The sequence below is a fragment of the Cetorhinus maximus genome, chromosome 4 (genome assembly GCF_964194155.1).
Source record: "Cetorhinus maximus chromosome 4, sCetMax3.hap1.1, whole genome shotgun sequence".
Taxonomy (NCBI): Eukaryota; Metazoa; Chordata; class Chondrichthyes; order Lamniformes; family Cetorhinidae; genus Cetorhinus; species Cetorhinus maximus.
The window spans coordinates 156,333,568-156,352,711 of NC_135882.1; the positions used below are offsets into that span (position 1 = coordinate 156,333,568).

Genomic DNA, 19,144 nt, shown 5'->3' on the forward strand with positions numbered 1-19,144 from the left:
CCCCCTCCCCCCTCCCTCCCCATCCCTTCTTCCCCCTCCCTCCCTCCCTCCCCATCCCTTCTTCCCCCTCCCTCCCTCCCTCCCCATCCCTTCTTCCCCCTCCCTCCCTCCCCATCCCTTCTTCCCCCTCCCTCCCTCCCCATCCCTTCTTCCCCCTCCCTCCCTCCCCATCCCTTCTTCCCCCTCCCTCCCTCCCCATCCCTTCTTCCCCCTCCCTCCCTCCCTCCCCATCCCTTCTTCCCCCTCCCTCCCTCCCCATCCCTTCTTCCCCCTCCCTCCCTCCCTCCCCATCCCTTCTTCCCCCTCCCTCCCTCCCTCCCCATCCCTTCTTCCCCCTCCCTCCCTCCCCATCCCTTCTTCCCCCTCCCTCCCTCCCCATCCCTTCTTCCCCCTCCCTCCCTCCCCATCCCTTCTTCCCCCTCCCTCCCTCCCCATCCCTTCTTCCCCCTCCCTCCCCATCCCTTCTTCCCCCTCCCTCCCCATCCCTTCTTCCCCCTCCCTCCCCATCCCTTCTTCCCCCTCCCTCCCCATCCCTTCTTCCCCCTCCCTCCCTCCCTCCCTCCCCATCCCTTCTTCCCCCTCCCTCCCTCCCCATCCCTTCTTCCCCCTCCCTCCCCATCCCTTCTTCCCCCTCCCTCCCTCCCTCCCCATCCCTTCTTCCCCCTCCCTCCCTCCCCATCCCTTCTTCCCCCTCCCTCCCTCCCCATCCCTTCTTCCCCCTCCCTCCCTCCCTCCCCATCCCTTCTTCCCCCTCCCTCCCTCCCCATCCCTTCTTCCCCCTCCCTCCCTCCCTCCCCATCCCTTCTTCCCCTCCCTCCCTCCCTCCCCATCCCTTCTTCCCCCTCCTCCCCATCCCTTCTTCCCCCTCCCTTCTTCACCCTCCCTTCTTCACCCTCCCCATCCCTTCTTCACCCTCCCTTCTTCACCCTCCCCATCCCTTCTTCACCTCATCCCTCCTCCCCTCGCAATCCCCCTCTCCCCACGACTCACCTGGCCACCCCTTAGTCCCCTCATCCCTCCCCCATACTCCCACTGCCCCCTTACCCCACTGCTCCCCTATCCCCACTATTCACCTGGCCACCCCTTACTTCCCTCCTCCCCCCCCTCCTCCTCCTCTCTCCTCTCTCCTCCTCCTCCTCTTCTCTCCCGCACGCCCGGTGCACGCGCAGTCCGCTTTGGCGCCCTCCCCAGGACGGAATGGCGGGCGCGCGTGCCAGAGGCGCGAGCTCCCTTTGGGCGGGGCGGGGGCGGGGGCGTGGCGGGTTGACATGAGGTCGGCGATGACGTCAAGACGCATGGGTGGGTGGGGGAGGGGGCGCCGTGACGCCGGACGGCCGCCTCCTGCGCCTGCGCCTGGGGCCGGCCGTCCGTCTCCTAGCCTCAGTGGAGGGAGGGAGAGAGAGAGAGTGTGTGGGCCGCAGGGGGGTTTGTCTCCCTGTGTCTGACTCTATATCCCCCCCATCCCCTGTCGGCCCAGCGGGAATTATTAATGTGTTTCTTGCTTCTTTCCCGTTACCTCCTCATGCGCGCTGTTTCGTTCCCGTCTGTGATATAATTTTATACAAGTACAGGGGAGGAAATATATATTGTCTCTGAACTGCTTCCCTCCTCCCCTTGAACCGAGGATGTATTCTGCAGCCGACCCCGGTAAGTCATTTGTTAAAATGGTTTTCATCTTCTTTACGTGATGTTTGGAGGAGCTTGATGTTGCTCGCGCTCGCTCACCTCCGGCTCGAGGCGTCACCCAAGCCTCGGGCTCGGGTAGGTCACAGGCGCCCAGGATTGTTCAGTGTAGAAAAGGGCTTGCCGCCTTGCTGGACGCTAGGCCGAGTTCTTGCCCGCCGGCGTTCGCCTGCCGTGGGGTTTTTTTTTACTTGGCGCTGGGAAAGTTTTCCACCCCTCCACCTCTCTCGGATCGAACATAGCCATAAAGGAAAGGAGGCTCTGCTGTTTTCCACCAATACGGTTCGATGAGGGAGGCGTGTGGGTTCACCAGCAAGTGTTGCGATGGCCCAGCTTCTAATGCCAACTCTCGATGGTACTTTCCCAAAGATTTTTGACTCTCGTGACCGGCAGGAAATTTGAGGAGATGTGGACAAATTGTTCCGCTGGAAATTAATTACTGGAGAAAGTAAACTGCGGTTGGGTAGTTTGGGTAAAGTCGCTAAGTGAAAGATTGCAGGTTGCATGAAGTGTGGTTGCTGTGTGTGTGTGTGTGTGCACAGAGGGAGACAGACAGACACAGAGAGGAATACAATTTCTATCTCACTTTTCAACTTGACACTCGGGGAAAGAGAACTTAGTTATTGTTTTTTTTTAATAGAGGGAAATGTGCAAACCCTTTAATGAAGCCCGCAAAAATCCACACTAAACTTGATCTTGTACATTTTAGTATGATGCCACAGTGGCCTGCATCTGTTTTTGAAATGTCTTCAAAATTCTATAGTATCGGGGTGATTTTGACCATCTGTGGACACTCTTACTCTTGTACCCTTTCAAGTTTTGTTATGAATATTTATCTACTCCCCTTTATAAATGTAATTATGGGCCCAGCTTGCACCAACTGTGTAAAATTCAGTGAAAACTTAAATTTATACCTATTGACTCACCGACCATTGCAAATAGTTCACCTCTCTTTACCTCACCAAAGTAATTTTAAGCACCTATTCAATTCTAACTTTTTGTGCTTGTGGAAAGGTTTTTGTAATGTCTCCTCAATACTAAATGCATTGTGTCATCTTAGTAAATCTCATCTCCAATCCACAACACATAAGGACTGATGGAGTTGAGGGTGATATATTAGCATGGATAGAAAATTGGTTAATGGGCAGGAAGCGGAGAGCAGGGGTAAATGGGGCATTTCAAGTTGGCAGGCTATGGCTGTTGGAGTGCCGCAAGGTCAGTGCTGGGACCTCAGCTATTTACAATTTACGTTAATGACTTAGATGAAGAGACAGAGTAAGCTATCTAAGATTGCTGAAGTTGCAAAACTAGGTGGGAATGCAAGCTTTGAGGAGGATACAAAGAGGCTACAAAGCAGTATGGACAGGTTAATTGAGTGGGCAACAACTTGGCAGATGGAGTATTCACCTTGGTTGTAAGAATAGAAAAGTAGAATATTTGTTGATGTTCAGAGAGCCTGTGTGCACTCCTAAAAGGAACAAAAAAACTTAGCAAGCAATTAGGAAGGCAAATGGCATGTTGGCCTTTATTGAAAGTGGGTTAGAATATAAGAATGATTGTACAGCAATTTTCGTCTCCATATTTAAGGAAGGATAAAATTGCATTGGAGACAGTGTGGTAAAATTCAATAGATTGATTCTGGGGATGCGACGGTTGACCTATGATGAAAGGCTGAGTAAAATGGGCCGATATTCTCTGGAGTTTAGAAGAATGAGAGGTGACCTCATTGAAACATTAAGATGCTGAAGGGGCTTGACAGGGTGGTTGCTGAGAGACTGGATGGGAAATCCCGAACAAGCTCACAGTTTCAGGATGAGAGGGACGATCATTTAGGACAGAGATGAGAAATTTCTTCACTCAAAAGCTTGTGAATCTTTAGAGTTCACTATTCCATAGGGTTGTGGATGTGCCATCATTGGAGGCTGAAATAGACAGATTTTTGGTGTTAGCATTTAGTTTATATTTTCTCTCCTTGTCCTTCTGCAGTGTATCATTGCACATTTCTGTGTTTTCAGATACCATTTGCCCAGTCTATTATCTTACTCTTTTCCCTGAAATTGCTTATAATTAAACACTTCCCTATTTTTTGAAAGCCACAGATTTCAAGATTGCCTCCTACATCCAAGTCCATGTTTTTTTTTTATATATATATAAAAGCTTGCATTTGTATAGCATTTTTTCACATTCTGTCATAGCCATGAATTATTTTTAAAAGGCACTAACTGCTGTTAGATACGCCATGTCCATTTGCCTATCATTCCAGTGCTCACTGACCTACACTGGTCCACCAATGTTATGACTTTAAAATCTCATCTTTGTGTTTAAATCTCTCCAGGGGGTGTTGCCCTTCCTTATCTCTAACATTTTCGAGTCCTCAGAACTCTGTTCCTCCAATTCTGTCCTCTTTTGCAACCCCCACTTCATTTGCCCATCATTTTTTTATTCATTCAAGAGATGTGGAAGTCGCTGGCTAGGCCAGCATTTATTGCCCATCCCTAATTGCTCTTGAGAACGTAGTTGTGAGCTGCCTCCTTGAACTGCTGCAGTCCATGTGGTGTAGGTACACCCACAGTGCTGCTAGGGAGCGAGTTCCAGGATTTTGACCCAGTGATAGTGCAGGAACAGCGGTATACTTCCAAGACAGGATGGTGTGCACCTTGGAGAGGAACTTCCAGGTAGTGTTCCCATGCATCTGCTGTCCTTGTTCTTTTAGATGGTAACAGTCATAGGTTTGGAAGGTGCTTCCTCCAGAGCCTTGGTGAGTTCCTGCAATGCACCTTGTAGATGGTACACACTGCTACCACTCTGCGTCAGTGATGAAGGGAGTGAATGTTTGTGGATAGGGTGCCAATCAAGGTGGCTGCTTTGTCCTGGATGGTGTCGTGCTTCTTGAGTGTTGTTGGAGCTTCATTCACCCAGACAAGTGGAGAGTATTCCATCACATTCCTGACTTGTGCCTTGTAGATGGTGGACAGGCTTTGGGGAGTCAAGAGGTGAGTTACTCGCCACAGGATTCCTAACCTCTGACCTGCTCTTGTAGCCACAGTATTTATATGGCTAGTGCAGTTCAGTTACTGGTCAATGGTAACCTCCAGGATGTTGATAATGGGGGAATTCAGTGATGGTGATGCCATTGAATGTCAAAGGGCGATGGTTAGATTCTCTCTTGTTGGAAATGGTTGTTGCCTGGCATTTGTGTGGCATGAATGTTACTTGCTACTTGTCAGCCCATATATGTCCAGGCCTTGCTGCATTCAGACATGGACTGCTTCAGTATCTGAGGAGTCACAAATACTTCTGAACATTGTGCAATCATCAGCAAACATTCCCACTTCTGACCTTATGCCGGAAGGAAGGTCATTGATGAACCAGCTGAAGATGGTTGGGCCGAGGACATTGTTGACTGTTCTTTCAGCTGCCTGGGCCCGAAAGTCTGGATCTCCCTCCACAAACTGCTTTGCCTCTCTTTCATTAAGATGCTACTTAAAACCTACTCCATTGACCAACCGTCTGGTCACTTGTCCTAATGTCTCCTTCATTGGTTCAGTGTAACTTTTCTTTCTGATTATGCTCCACTGGGATGTTCTTACTAAATTAACGACGCTTTATAAATGTAGGTTATGTTGCCAGATTATGAACTGGGAGACATCACTTTGCATTCCTCTCATATAAGGAACAAATTGATCACTTTCATTTTCTTTAGCCAGCTTCCTCTGCAATGTTATATTTCCTTTACCTTAATTTTATCAGGCTTCCAATGTGACACCATATTGCAATTAATATAGAGAAGAAAATATTAGCAAAAAAACACTGGAACATGAAGTTATATTCACAAAATCCACTCAATTTCCTTCACTTCATTCTGTTACTATTTCAAAGAGCTCTGGAATTTGTCAGATTTGACTTGCCTTTAACAAGTATGTGCTGTCTGATCTTAATTAACTCGTGTATTTCTAAGTGAGTATTGATGATAGCCACCAAATTAGGCCGATTGGTCTTTTTGAACAGTGGGTGTTAGATCATTATTTGTTTTTTCGTGGGCTTCGCTGGCTAGGTCAGCATTTATTGCCCATCCGTAATTGCCCTTGTTCAGAGGGCATTTAAGAGTCAACCACATTGCTATGGGCCTGGAGTCACATGCAGGCCAGACAGATTAGTGAGATGAGTTTTTACTACAAATTTGTGGTCATTTTTATTTAATTCATATTTCATCATCTGCTGTGGTGGGATTTGAACCCGAGTCCTCGGAAATAATGGCCCGGTGGCAATACCACTATGCCATCACCTCCCTGTCCGGTCCTGTAGTACTGCTTCCTCATCTGAGGTTACTTGAATATCCATTGTCAGAGTCCCTGCTCTTTCTCCTCTTCCCTCCTGTTCTAGGTTGCAGGCCTCAACCTGTTGCCGTTTCCATTTTTTAGTTCATGTTTTTTGTAATATTTTCTCGCTATTAATTGCTTCACCTCTCATAACTATTTATTTCTAATGTTTTTTCCAATTAAAAAAGGCAAACTATTTATTTAGTATCTATTCCTTTGTTTTAACAAGACTTTGTCATTCATAATTCTTTCATTGTTTTGCCCTAATTTAACTTATTTTGAATGTTAAACGCAAGTGTTGATACATCTAGTAGGCGAAAAAGTTTTCATACTGCCTGGAGGGTTGTTTACTGTGATGGAATGCAAGTATAATAACTTGTTTCAGAGGAGAATGTATATGGAATACTTTTGGCTAAAGTCATTCTGTGAAACATTAATAATGACCTCAACCAAAACAACTACCCTCATGCAAGCAAGTAGGCCTGATCATATTTACCCCACCTTTCCCATATTCTACCATCCGTCCATCCAAACTAGTCATGAATGCTGGCAGTTTCTGCTTCAATCACAAACTAAAGAAGTGAATTCCACAGCTCCACACTTCTCTAAAGAAGTTGCCCTTACTCTCTATGGCAAATGAGAGACCTGAGCATCCTGATTGATAAATTGAAGCTACCATGTTAATGTTCGGTAGCATTGAATAAAGCAAAGCAGATGTTGGATGTACATTTAAGTCAACATTGAACTAAAAATGTGGGGTAGTCCTGCCATTTCACAAATCATGGTGACTACGTTTAGAATATTGTGTTATAGTTCTGGTCACTAATGCCAATAGGGTAATTCCAGTTATTGAGAGGATACATAAGGCAACCAAAGTGATGGTGAGAAGGTTAAGAGGTGATACGGTTGCAATTTTTATGATTCTAAACTAAATATTGTAGACCATTGCAAACTGTTTCATTTTGCCTGGAGCAGTAGAATGAGAGGAAACAATACAAAATATTTACAAAAATATTGGTAGATTAAGTGAATAAGCAAAACTGCGGCAAATGGATTTCAGTGCAGATAAATATGAAACCATCCACTTTGGACCTAAAAAGAATAGCACAGGGTACTTTCTAAATGGCAAAAAACTAGAAACAGTGAAGGTCCAAAGAGACTTGGGGTCAAGGTACATAGATCATTAAACTGTCATGAACATAAAATCAAAAAGGCTAATGGAATGCTGGCTTTTATATCTAGAGGATTAGAATACAAAAGGGTGCAAATACTGTCTCAGTCATGCAAAGGCATGGTTAGACCACACCTGGAGTACTGTAAGCAGTTCTGGGCTCCACACTTTAGGAAGGATGTATTGGCCTTGGAGGGATTGCAGTGTAAATTTATCAGAATGATGCCTGAGTGCCAAAGCTTAAATTACGAGGAGAGATTACACAAACTAGGGTAGTATTCTTTGGAATTTAGAAAATTATGGGACAATTTGATCAAAGTTTTAAAGATATTAAGGGGAACAAAGGTAAACTATTTCTGCTTTTTGAAGAGTCACAGTGGGGCCACTCTGCAAGCATCACCCACACCTTCCTGTTGCTTGCTGTTTCAACACACCATCCTACCGACATGTCTATCCTCGGCCTGCTGCAGTGTTTCAGTGAAGCCCAGCGTAAGCTGGAGGAGCAGCACCTCATCTTCCGATTAGGCACCTTACATCTTTCGGACTTAACGTTGACCATAAACTCTGTCCTCCCTCTTGACCCTTTTTTAAATCCAATTTTTATTTACTTATTTATTTTTTTAACTTTTATTTTATTTATTTGTTCATTTTTAAATCATTTTTCCTCAAACCCCCCAGAGCCATCTGTCACTTGTTTTTGTTTTACTTTCAGAGAGTGCTGACCCTTGTTCTGCCATTTTACCTTTATGCCACTACCAGCACCACCTTTAGTCTTTAACGTTACCATTAACACTGCTTTGTCTTGTGTCCATGACACCTTTGTCACTCCCTCCTTTGCCCCCACCTATCGCTGGCTCTGTATCCAGCTCCATCTGCTCCACCCACCTAAACAGTATAAATTTCATCATATTTTTACTTTTCTTTAGTTCTGAAGAAGTCATACAGACTCGAAACGTTAACTCTGTTTCTCTCTGCACAGATGCTGCCAGACCGGCTGAGTTTTTCCAACATTTTCTGTTTTCATTCCATAATTTAAACATTATAGCCAGACCTTTCAGGAGTTAGTTATGAAATGCTTCTACACTCAAAAGATTGAATTTTGGAACTCTATTTCACAACTGGCAATTGATGGGGTGCCAGTTGCTAAATTTAAATCTGAGATTGATAGATTTTGTTAACCAAAGGTGTTTAAGGATATGGGGCAAAGGGAGGCATATGGAGTTGGGTAGCAGATCAGCTATGATCTCATTGAATGGCGGACCAAGCCCAAGGAACTAAATGGCCTACCCCAATTCTTATGTTCCTACCCTGTCCTATCCTTAATAATTTTAGTCATTTGCCCTGTAATCTGCTGTTCCAATGAAAGATGCCCCGGGTTTGCACTCTTTTTAAATATAATTGTATTTCATGATTACTAGGCAGCATCCTACTGAACCAGCATTGTACTCTCTTTAAAGCCTCTGACCTTCCGATATAGCCTGGTCTCCAGAATTGCACACAGTATTCTAACTGGGGTTTATTTCAATTTTTGCACGGCTCCTTGGCTTTTATATTCAAAACCCCTTCCCTCTGTTCTTTCATCCTCCCCAGCAAATCCACTTCTATTCAGGGTATAGTTACTGCTGGTTTTTTTTCACAAATGTGTCATCTTGCAATTACGCACGTTGAATTCCATCTGCCACATTTTTACCCCATTTATCAATATCTCATTATCCACTTGCAGCTCTCCTTGCAACAGATGAACTATATCTATTGTTGTGGTATCATCTGTAGTTTTTGATACCACTCCCTGTAGGCATAATAGCCAGCCATTCATATACTGTGAATAGTAATAATCTCAGAACTGAACCTTGTTGGACATCACTACCCACTTTTAAGCATTCTGAAGAGAAGGTTGAACTTCTCCCCTTTTCCTCTTTCCTAACCAATTTATAATCTACATTTCTACTCGTTTAATTCCATATGTTTAATCTTGACCTGTTTAGAACATTGTCAAAGGTTTTACTAAAATTACCTTTCGTTGCAGATCCCCACCCACCACGCCTGTTACCACCTCAAAAAAAATTGAGGTTTGTTAACCAGATTGTCCCTTTTGAAATCCTGGCAAGTTCTAATAATTTTCATATAAATATGTGGTCATTTCTTCCTTTAATTGAAAACTCTAAAATTTCATCCCGACAATGTGATAAATAAACTGACCTGTAATTACTCTGATTTTCTTTGCTTCACCTTTTGGAAGTTGGTACCAAGTTGACCAATCTCCAGTCCTCTGGCATATATCTGCATTCAATAGAGTCCTGAAATATCATTTCCAGTGCTCTGGAAATTTTCTTCCTCAGGATTGCAGGATGTATTCCATTGGCCTGAGATTCAATCTTTCATTTGGCCTGACTAAATTAGTTAAGATTTTCCTTTCAGTTATTACTCACCATGCTCTCAAGCAGTTCAGTATTCACCTCCTCTTAGATATCTCTCTCTTTAGTAAAGACTGATGTGAAGTACTTTTTAAATATTTATGCCATATTTTGACCGTCTATAAATGGATGATCATCTTAGTGGATTGACCTTGCTTTTAGCAATTCTTTTTTAATATAAATACTTTACCTGTGTGGATGAAAGCGAGGTCTGCAAGGTGGATGAGCAGACTGGCCATGGTACAGGAAGCCATTCAGCAGAGGGAAACTGAAAGGAATGGAGTGGTAGTTGGGGACAGTATAGTGAGGGGGATTGACACTGTTCTCTGCAGCAAAGAGCGAGTCCAGAAGGCTGTATTACCTGCCCGGTGCTGGGGTTCTGGATATCTACTCAGGGCTGGAGGGGAGCTTGCAGTGGGAGGGGGAGGATCCAGTAGTTGTGGTCCAAGTAAGTATCAATGACATAGGCAGGGCAAGGAAAGAAGTTCTGCATAGCCAGTATGTGGAGTTAGGCACCAGATTAAGAAGCAGACCTCAAAGGTGGTAATCTCTGGATTATTCCCTGAGCCACATGCAAATTGGCATAGGAAAAATAAGATTAGATGAATGCCTGGCTCAGAGACTGGTGTGGGAGAAGTGGGTTCCAGTTTGTGGGGCACTGGCACCAGTACTGGGTAAGGTGGGGGCTGTATTGTTAGGACAGTCTTCACCTGAACCATGCTGGGACCAGTGTTCTTTTGAACTGCATAATTAGGAAAGTAGAGAGGGTTTTAAAACTAAATAGTGGAGGGCAAGGGACCAAATGTGGGAAGAAGTGATATATCAAAGAGTAGATCGAGGTAAGAAAAGAAGGCATTAATATGGGAAATGATAAACAGACTGTGACAGGAAGGGATAGAGGATACAGTGAGTACAAATATTAAGAATAAATAAACAGGTGAGGCTAGAGGTTACAAAAATAATAAAAGGAATAAAGCTTAAGGCTCTGAACCTGAATGCCTGTAGCTTTCGAAACAAAATAGATGAACTGATAGATCGTACTTATTAATATCTATTTGCACTAATAGCCATTACAGAGATATGGCATAGATTGGGACCTGAATATTGAAGGGTACATGACATTTAGGAAGGACAGGAAGCTAGGAAAAGATGGAGGGGTGGCTCTGTTAATTAATGATGGTATTAGCACAATAGAGAGGGACAACCTAAGTTCAGGAAACCAGGATATAGAAGCGGTTTGGGTAGAGATAAGGAATAATAAAGGCAAGAAGTCACTTGTTGGAATGGTGTACAGGACCTCTAATCACACGGTAGGACAGGGTATAACAGAAGAAATAGTGGGAGCTTGTCAGAAAGGTACGGCAATTATCATGGTGGATTTTAATTCGCATATAGACTGTAAAAATCAGATGAGCAAAGGTGACGAATTCATAGGATGTTTATGGGATAATTTCTTGGATTAGCATATTCTGGAGCCAACCAGGGAGCAGGCTATTTTGGGCCTGGCATTGTGCAATGAGATGGGATTAATTAATGGCCTCTTAGTGAAGACACCGTTAGGTAGCAATGATCATATATGATTGAATTTTACATTCAGTTTGAGGGAGAGAAGAGTGGGTCCAAGTGAGTATTTTAAACTTAAAGGCAGTTATGAGCTAAAATGAACTGGCAAATTAGGTTAAGGGACTTTAAAAATTCATTCATGGGACATGGATGTCGCTGGCTAAACGAGCATTTATTGCTTTTCCCTAATTGCTCAGAGGGCATTTAAGAGTCAACCACCTTGCTGGTGTGTGGCCCATATTGCTGTGGGCCAGGAGTCACATGTAGGCCAGACTAGGTGAGGATGGCAGGTTTCCTTCCCGACAATGGTTTTGTGGTCATCATTAGACTTTTAATTCCAGATTTTTTTATTGAATTCAAATTTCACCACTTGCCATGGTGGGATTCGAACTCTGGTCCCCAAAGCATTACCCTGGGTCTCTGGATTATGAGTCCAGTGACAATACCACTACCTCCCATAGGATAGGTTAATAGAGATGCAGTGGCAGGCATTTAAGGGGATATTTCAGAATACAAAGAATAGATACATTCCAATGAGAAAGAAAAATTCCAAGGGGAGGACCCACCATCCGTGGTTAACTAAAAAAGTTAAAGATAGTATCAAACTCAAAGAAAAAGCATATAATTGGGCAAAGATGGATGGAAGGTCAGAAAATTGGACAGAATATAATAAAAAGGCAATGAATGACTAATAAGGAGGGAAAAATTAGAGTATGAGAGAAAGTTAGCTAGAATATAAAGACAGATAGTAAGAGTTTCTATAGATATTTTTTAAAAACAGTTAACAAAGTGAATGTTGGTCCTATGGGAAGTGAGTTTGGGGAATTGATAATGGGAAATAAGGAAATGGCAGATGAGTTGAACCGGTATTTTGTATTGGTCTTCACTATAGAGGATACAAGTAACATCCCAGAAATAGCTGTAATTCTGGAATTGAAGGGAGGGAGGAGCTCAAAAAATTACAATCAAACAACTTGCTACTCTCCAGGTCCTGATGGATTTCATTCTAGGCTCTTGAAAGAAGTGGCTAGCGAGATGTTGACCTGTTGATTTTAATTTTCTAAAATTCACTAGATTCAGGGAAGGTTCCATTAGATTGGAAAATAGCAAATATAACTCATTTATTCAAAAAAGGAGGGAGACAGAAAGCAGGAAATTATAGGCCAGGTAGCTTAACATCTGTTAAAAGGAAAATGTTAGGAGCTATTATTAAAGAAGTTATAGCAGGGCACTTAAAAAAAAATTCAAGGCAATCAGGCAGACTGTATGGTTTTGAGAATGGGAAATCATTGGAGTTCTTTGAAGAAGTAACAGGTGTTGTGTATAAAGGGGAACCAGTGGATATATTGTACTTAGATTTTCAGAAGGCATTTGATAAGGTGCCACTTTTATTTTTTCATGGGCTGTGGGCGCCGCTGGCAAGGCCAGCATTTGTTGCCCATCCTTAATTGCCCTTGAACTGAGTGGCTTGCCATACCATTGAAGAGGGCATTAAGAGTCAACCACATCGCTGTGGGTCTGGAGTCACATGTAGGTCAAACCATGTAAGGACGGCAGATTTTCTTTCCTAAAGGACATTAGTGCAATCATCAATGGCTTGTTTCATGGTCACCACGAAATAAATTATAGCAGGACATTTGGATAAGCTCAAGGTTATCAGGCAGAGGCAACATGGTTTTGTGAAAGGGAAATCGTGTTAACCAACTTATTGGAGTTCTCTGAGGAAGTAACGTGCTGTGGATAAAGGGGAACCGGTTGATGTACTGTACTTAGATTTCCAGAAGGCATTTGATGAAGTGCCACATCAAAGATTATTGCGGAAAATAAAAGCTTGTGGTATAGATGTAACATATTGGCGTGGATAGAAGATTGACTGGCTAACAAGCAGAGAGTAGGCATAAATGGGTCTTTTTCAGGTTGGCAAGATGTAACGAGAGTGTTCCACAGGGATCAGTGCTGGGATCGCAACTGTTTGCAATTTATATAAATGACTTGGATGAAGGAATTGAAGGGATGGTAGCCAAATTTGCTCCATGACACAAAGATAGCTAGGAAAGTAAGTTGCGAAGAGGATGTAAGGAGGCTAATGTGGGAAAATGTGAAATTGTCCATTTTGGCAGGAAGATTAAAAGAAAAACACCTTATCTAAATGGTGAGAGATTAGAGAGCTCTGAGATGCAGAGAGATTGGGTGCCCCGGTGCATGAATCACAAAAGGCTGATACGCAAGTACAGCAAGTAATTAGGAAAGCTAATAGAATGTTATCGTTTATTGCGAGGGGAATTGAATACAAAAGTATGGAGGTTATGATTCCGTTGTACAGGACAGTAGTAAAACCACATTTGGAGTACTGTGTACAGTATTAGTCACCTCATTTAAGGAAGGATGTAAATGCATTGGAAGCAGTTCAGAGAAGGTTTACCAGACTTATACCTGGAAAGGGTGAGTTGTCTTATGAGGAAAGGTTGGACAGACTACGCTTGTAATTGCTGGAGCTTAGAAGAGTAAGAGGCAACTTGATTGAAACATATAGGATCCTGAGGGGTTTTGACGGGGTGGATGTGGAGAGGATGTTTCCTCTTATGGGAGAACATAGAACTAGGGGTCACTGTTTAAAAATAAGGGGTCACCCATTTAAGACAGATGACAAAAAGATTTTTGAGGGTTGAGAGAGTTTGGAATTCTCTTCCTCAAAAGGTGGTTGAGGCAGAGTCTTAGAACATCTTCAAGGCAGAGGTAGATAGATTCTTGATAAGCAAGGGGGGGTGAAAGGTTATCGTGGGTAGGCAGGAATGTGGAGTTGAGGTTAAAATTAGATCAGCCATGAATGACAGAGCAGGCTTGAGGAGCTGAGTGACCTACTCCTCATTCGTATGTTTGTATGATTACGGTTTGCTTTGAATTTTTGAAATATTTCCTCAATCACAGCAATCCTTAACCTGCTTATTAGCATATTTTCTTTTATCACCTTGCCCTCAATTTTCTCATTAAAATTCTTCCCATCCTCAATCTTGTGGTCTTGTAATCTCTATTTATCAATGGAATCCTGTAATTACAAATGATTTGCTTTTAATGGGCACTTGAGACAACTGTAAAAACAAAAGAATTAGACGGGAATATTTTGTATTCTTTGCTATTGTGTTAACCCTGTTGAAAATGAGCTGTTTTTGAAAGGAGGAATGTACATCTGAAGCCTTGGCAGTCCAGTGATTGGGCTCCTTTAGCACCAATATGCAACATTAAAAAATTGCATTTTAAAAGCAATGTGTATTACTATTCATCACCTTTCATCACTCCCACCAAGACCAGCACTACTGCAGCTGCTTTGACAAAACGATGGACAACTCAAAAACCTTTCTCCAGTTGTAAACCATAATTGGAAGGACAAAACCTATTGTCAGGATGAGTGTTTAAAAGTGCTGCTATGTGAAAGCACACCATTAGACTTCACTGAAATCCTTGTCATAACCTTGTGTTTACCTGGATGGTTAGATGAATGTGGGGTTTCTATCTTGAATTCTGATTGTGTAATTTGAAATAATACCACTTGAGTTTCTTTCTCTTTTCTCCAATCATGATTTCCAAGCTGTTACAAACCATAAAAAGCTGTAACAGTATTTTTAAGGGTTAAATTCCCAGCTGAATTGCTGCTAATATGGTGGTGCTAGAATTGTGCCACTGGTGACATGAGAGCTTGACCTTGAATCTCAGGTCAGGCAGTTAACATAAAACAAGCAGGTGCTTCTGGCAGCATTGATGCATCTGGGTGCCTCTTAGATGGGGAGGCTGTAATGAGGTCTGGAGCCAAGTGGTCCTGGCGGAACCCAAACTGAGCGTTGGTGAGTAAGTGCCACCTGATAGCATTGTTGATGATCCCAGCATTGTTGATGATCCCTTTCATCACTTTGCTGAGGATTGAGGGAGACTGATGGGGTGGTAATTGCTGGATTAGATTTGTCCTGCATTTTGTGGACAGACCATAACTGGGCAATTTTCCATGTTGGGTAGATACTGGTGGTGTAGCTGTACTGGACAGCTTGGCTGGGATGTGGCTAGTTTTGGAGCACAAATCTTCAGTACTGCAGCCAGGATGTTGTCGGTGACCATCCATAGCCTTTGCTGTATGCAGTGCCTTCAGCTATTTCTTAATAACAGATGGAGCAAATCGAATTGTCCGGTGCCTGGCACCTGAGATGGTGGGGACCTTGGGAGGAGGCTGAAATGGATCATCCACTCTGCACTTCCAGCTGAAGATGGTTGCAAATGCAGCAGACTTGCCTTTTGCACTGACGTGCTGGGCTCTGCCATCATTTAGGATGGGGTCATTCGTGGAGCCTCTGCTTTCTGTTTTTGGTTAATTGTCTACCACCATTCATGATTGGATGTGGTAGGATTGCCAGAGTTCTTATCTAATTTGTTGATTGTGGGACCGCTTAGCTCTGTCTCTAGCATGCTACCTCCATTGTTAGAAAGTTTGTAGCCCTGTGTTGTAGCTTCACCAGGTTGGTACATCTCAGGTATATTTGGCGGTGCTTCTGGTGTGCTTTCCTATACTGCTCAGGATTGGTGCCTTGGCTTGCTGCTAATGGTAGAATGAGAGGTATGCTGTAAGGGTATAGATTATGGTAGAGCACATTTCTGCTGTTGATGATGGCCCATAGTGCCTCATAGCCCCAGTTTTAAGCTGTCAGATCTTTACTGAATCTATCCACAGCATGTTTGTAGTGCCACATAACACGGTGAATAGTATCCCCAGTGTGAAAACTGGACTGTCTTCACAAGGACTATACAGTGGTCACTCCTACTAATAGTGTCATGGAAAGTTGTATCTGCCACTGGTGTATTGGTAAGGATGAGATCAGGTAGATTCCTCCCTCATGTTGGTTTTACGACTGCTGCAGGCTCAATCTGCCAGTTATGTCCTTCAGGACTTGGCTAGTTAGTGCTACTGAGCCATTCTTGGTCATGGACGTTGAAATTCCCCACCAAGCGTTGGTGGTCTTCCTACCTTCAGTGCTTCTTCCAAGTGGTATTTAACATGAAGGAGTATTCAAGACAGAAATCAGATTTTTAGATACCAAGGGAATACATGGATATGAGAACAGTATGGAAAGGTGGAGTGGCAGTAGAAGATCAGGTATGATTGCATTGAATAGTGGAGCAGGCTTGAATGGCCAGATTGCCTACTCCAATTTCTTTTATTCACAGAATCTCACAGTGCAGAAGAGGCCCTTCGGCCCATCGAGCCTGCACCAACATGTGAGAAACACCTGACCTACCTACCTACCTAACCCCATTTACCAGCTCTTGGCCTTGAATGTTATGATGTGCCAAATGCTCATCTAGGTACTTTTTAAAGGATGTGAGGCAACCCACCTCCACCACCCTCCCAGGCAGCGCATTCCAAACCGTCACCACCCTCTGGGTAAAAAAGTTTTTCCCCTCACCCCCCCCCCCCCCCGGCCTAAACCTCCTGCCCCTCGCCTTGAATTTATGTCCCCTCGTGACTGACCCTTCAACTAAGGGGAACAACTGCTTCCTATCCACCCTGTCCATGCCCCTCATAATCTTGTACACCTCGATCAGGTCGCCCCTCAGTCTTCTCTGCTCCAACGAAAACAACCGAAGTCTATCCAACCTCTCTTCATAACTTAAATGTTTCATCCCAGGCAACATCCTGGTGAACCTCCTCTGCACCCCCTCCAGTGAAGAACTCAATTTAAGGCTAATACAGTCTGAATAATACTTTATAAAACCTCCCCACTATCTCTACAGATTTGCACTACTGTTTTGAGCAGAAACCACGAATTCTATTTGATTTTTTAGTAACATCCACATTTTCTAAACATTGAAAACCATGGATCAATTATGACTTCAAGGCAATTTTTCTTGTTAATTCTTTTCTCATAACTAAATCTATTTCTCATTTTCTGTCTAATATATAATACCATTCATTAATCAATATTAAATTTAAATTTACATTTCTCTCTCCAATTGCATACTGATTTAAATCCTACCTTAGCATGACCACATCAGCTGTCGCTATTGCTTCCCCACTTTAGTGCTGCCCGTAAATTTAGCATACTTGTACTTGCTCCTGAATCCACGTAACTTATGTGGTTAAAGAAACAGGAGGTCCAAGCACTATACCCCAGCGCTACTCCGTTTGATACCAGCTTTTTTTTAAAGCTAGCTCATCAAATGCCTTTTGAACATTTTTTTCCTATGGAAACAGCATTTTTGCCTGTAGGCAGACCACTTCTCCTATCTTTTGAAACCTGTGTTTTTTAAACTTTCTGTGACTGAGTCAGTGTAGTCCAGTTCTAGCAATTAACTGCAGTCTTGGTAAACTACTGGAGAAAAAGGGAACCGGAAACAGCTCACGAAGGGTTAATCCACCTTTTTCAGAAATGGAATCATTTCTTTTGAATGAGCAGAAGCTTCATTTTATTAGTAAAATTTATACAACCTTGAAATGTATACCTGGGATGAAATATTTTGCATGTATAACATGAAACTGAAATATCCATGAAACTCTGAACTTAAATAGTAGCCACAGCTGGGATGCTTATTTCTATGACTTCAGTGGAATTAATAAATCTAAAGAAATCGAGTAAGCAAGATATTAACATTTCACATTTTGGCAGACAATAGGTTAATGACCTATAACTGTTGTATATCTTTTTAGCTCGGTCATTGCTATATAGGTTTCCATTATTTTACCCACTTTGATAGCCTAATAAATATTGAATTACTGTTGCCAGATTTGACTTGTTTTAAATACCCTCGGCAGGACTTTTTCTTTCTTCAATCCTGAGGGATATTTCCTTATTTCCTTATTCCTTTGAGCCAGGATTTACTGTAGCTGGTGAGCACACAATGTTAAGGCCCCCCCCACCCAATCACTCCATTTGTTCGACTTGGCCTTGTTCATTTAATTTCTATGACATTTCGCCCTGGAAGCTGCTGTAAATCAGATATCAAAGCTGTTAGTTTGTGCAACCATTTGCCCATTCACGCTGACAGGACTTCATTTTAATTTTTCCCTAACCAGCTTTTTTCAACCATTTATTTATAGATTAACAGTTATCAAATGTATTTTGAAACTTCTTTTTATATATAAAGCTCAGGTTATTACAAATCATTTTGAATTTGGAAATATATAGAAAAATTATTTCAATTATTTAGTTACAGCATTTAATTGCTTGCAGTGTAAGTTTTGATTATGCTTGACACACGAATAAAGCTAAAACTACAAGACATATGAAGTGAATTCATCAGCATCTGAAAATAAGAGAGATTATTGCTTCGGTCAGCTATCGCTCAAAATTGAAATACGTCTACCAAAATTGTTAAAATAATTTTTGTCTTTACGGAAGTTAATGGATCTACAGTCTGTTTTCTGCATTCCTATTTTTACTTTGAACATATAGTTTTGAAATGTAATTGAAAAAGCATGTTCTAAAAGAATTTTTTTATGCCTGACTAAAATATTTTTATTGGTTTCATTTTATTATTGTTTTTCTGAATTACTTGTACCACTACTAAAATTAGAACTTGAAAACATCTTTTGCTATGGAAGAACTGTACGTATACAGTTTATTGCATGTTGATATGCCAAGTAGCAGCATGTGTTGTGTTAGCTAGGATAGTTTAATTTCCGAACCCCACACCTACTTTCACTGGCTTCATTATGAACTACCAACTAAATAAGCCATTACATTTTGTACCATTCTGCTGTAGATTTGTGATATCAATATGAAATTGCTCGGGAACTTTAAAGTCCTTGAGCATTTCTCAGCGTATATAGATGTTTCCCTTGCAATATTGTGCACTGAATAATACCAATCTTAGTGTTGTATGGAAATGCTAATGAGGTGTTCCTGCTTGAAACTGTGGATTTTCCAGTGCTGTTTATTTGACTCATATTGTGCTTGATCTGCATTTCTGGCAGCACTGATGTAAATGTGGCACCAACGGTATTGCAGGAGTGG

General features: G+C 42.6%; 1 protein-coding gene across 1 annotated transcript in view; it reads left to right on the forward strand.

Moving 5' to 3' along the window:
- The first annotated feature begins 1,382 nt into the window (after window positions 1-1,382).
- LOC144679966 (protein argonaute-2) overlaps window positions 1,383-19,144 on the forward strand; it is a 74,571-nt gene continuing 56,809 nt past the window's right edge. The window contains exon 1 of the mRNA XM_078540986.1: window positions 1,383-1,647. Coding sequence (XP_078397112.1) covers window positions 1,626-1,647 — 22 coding nt within the window. The 5' untranslated portion in view covers window positions 1,383-1,625. The remainder of the gene's footprint in view (window positions 1,648-19,144) is intronic.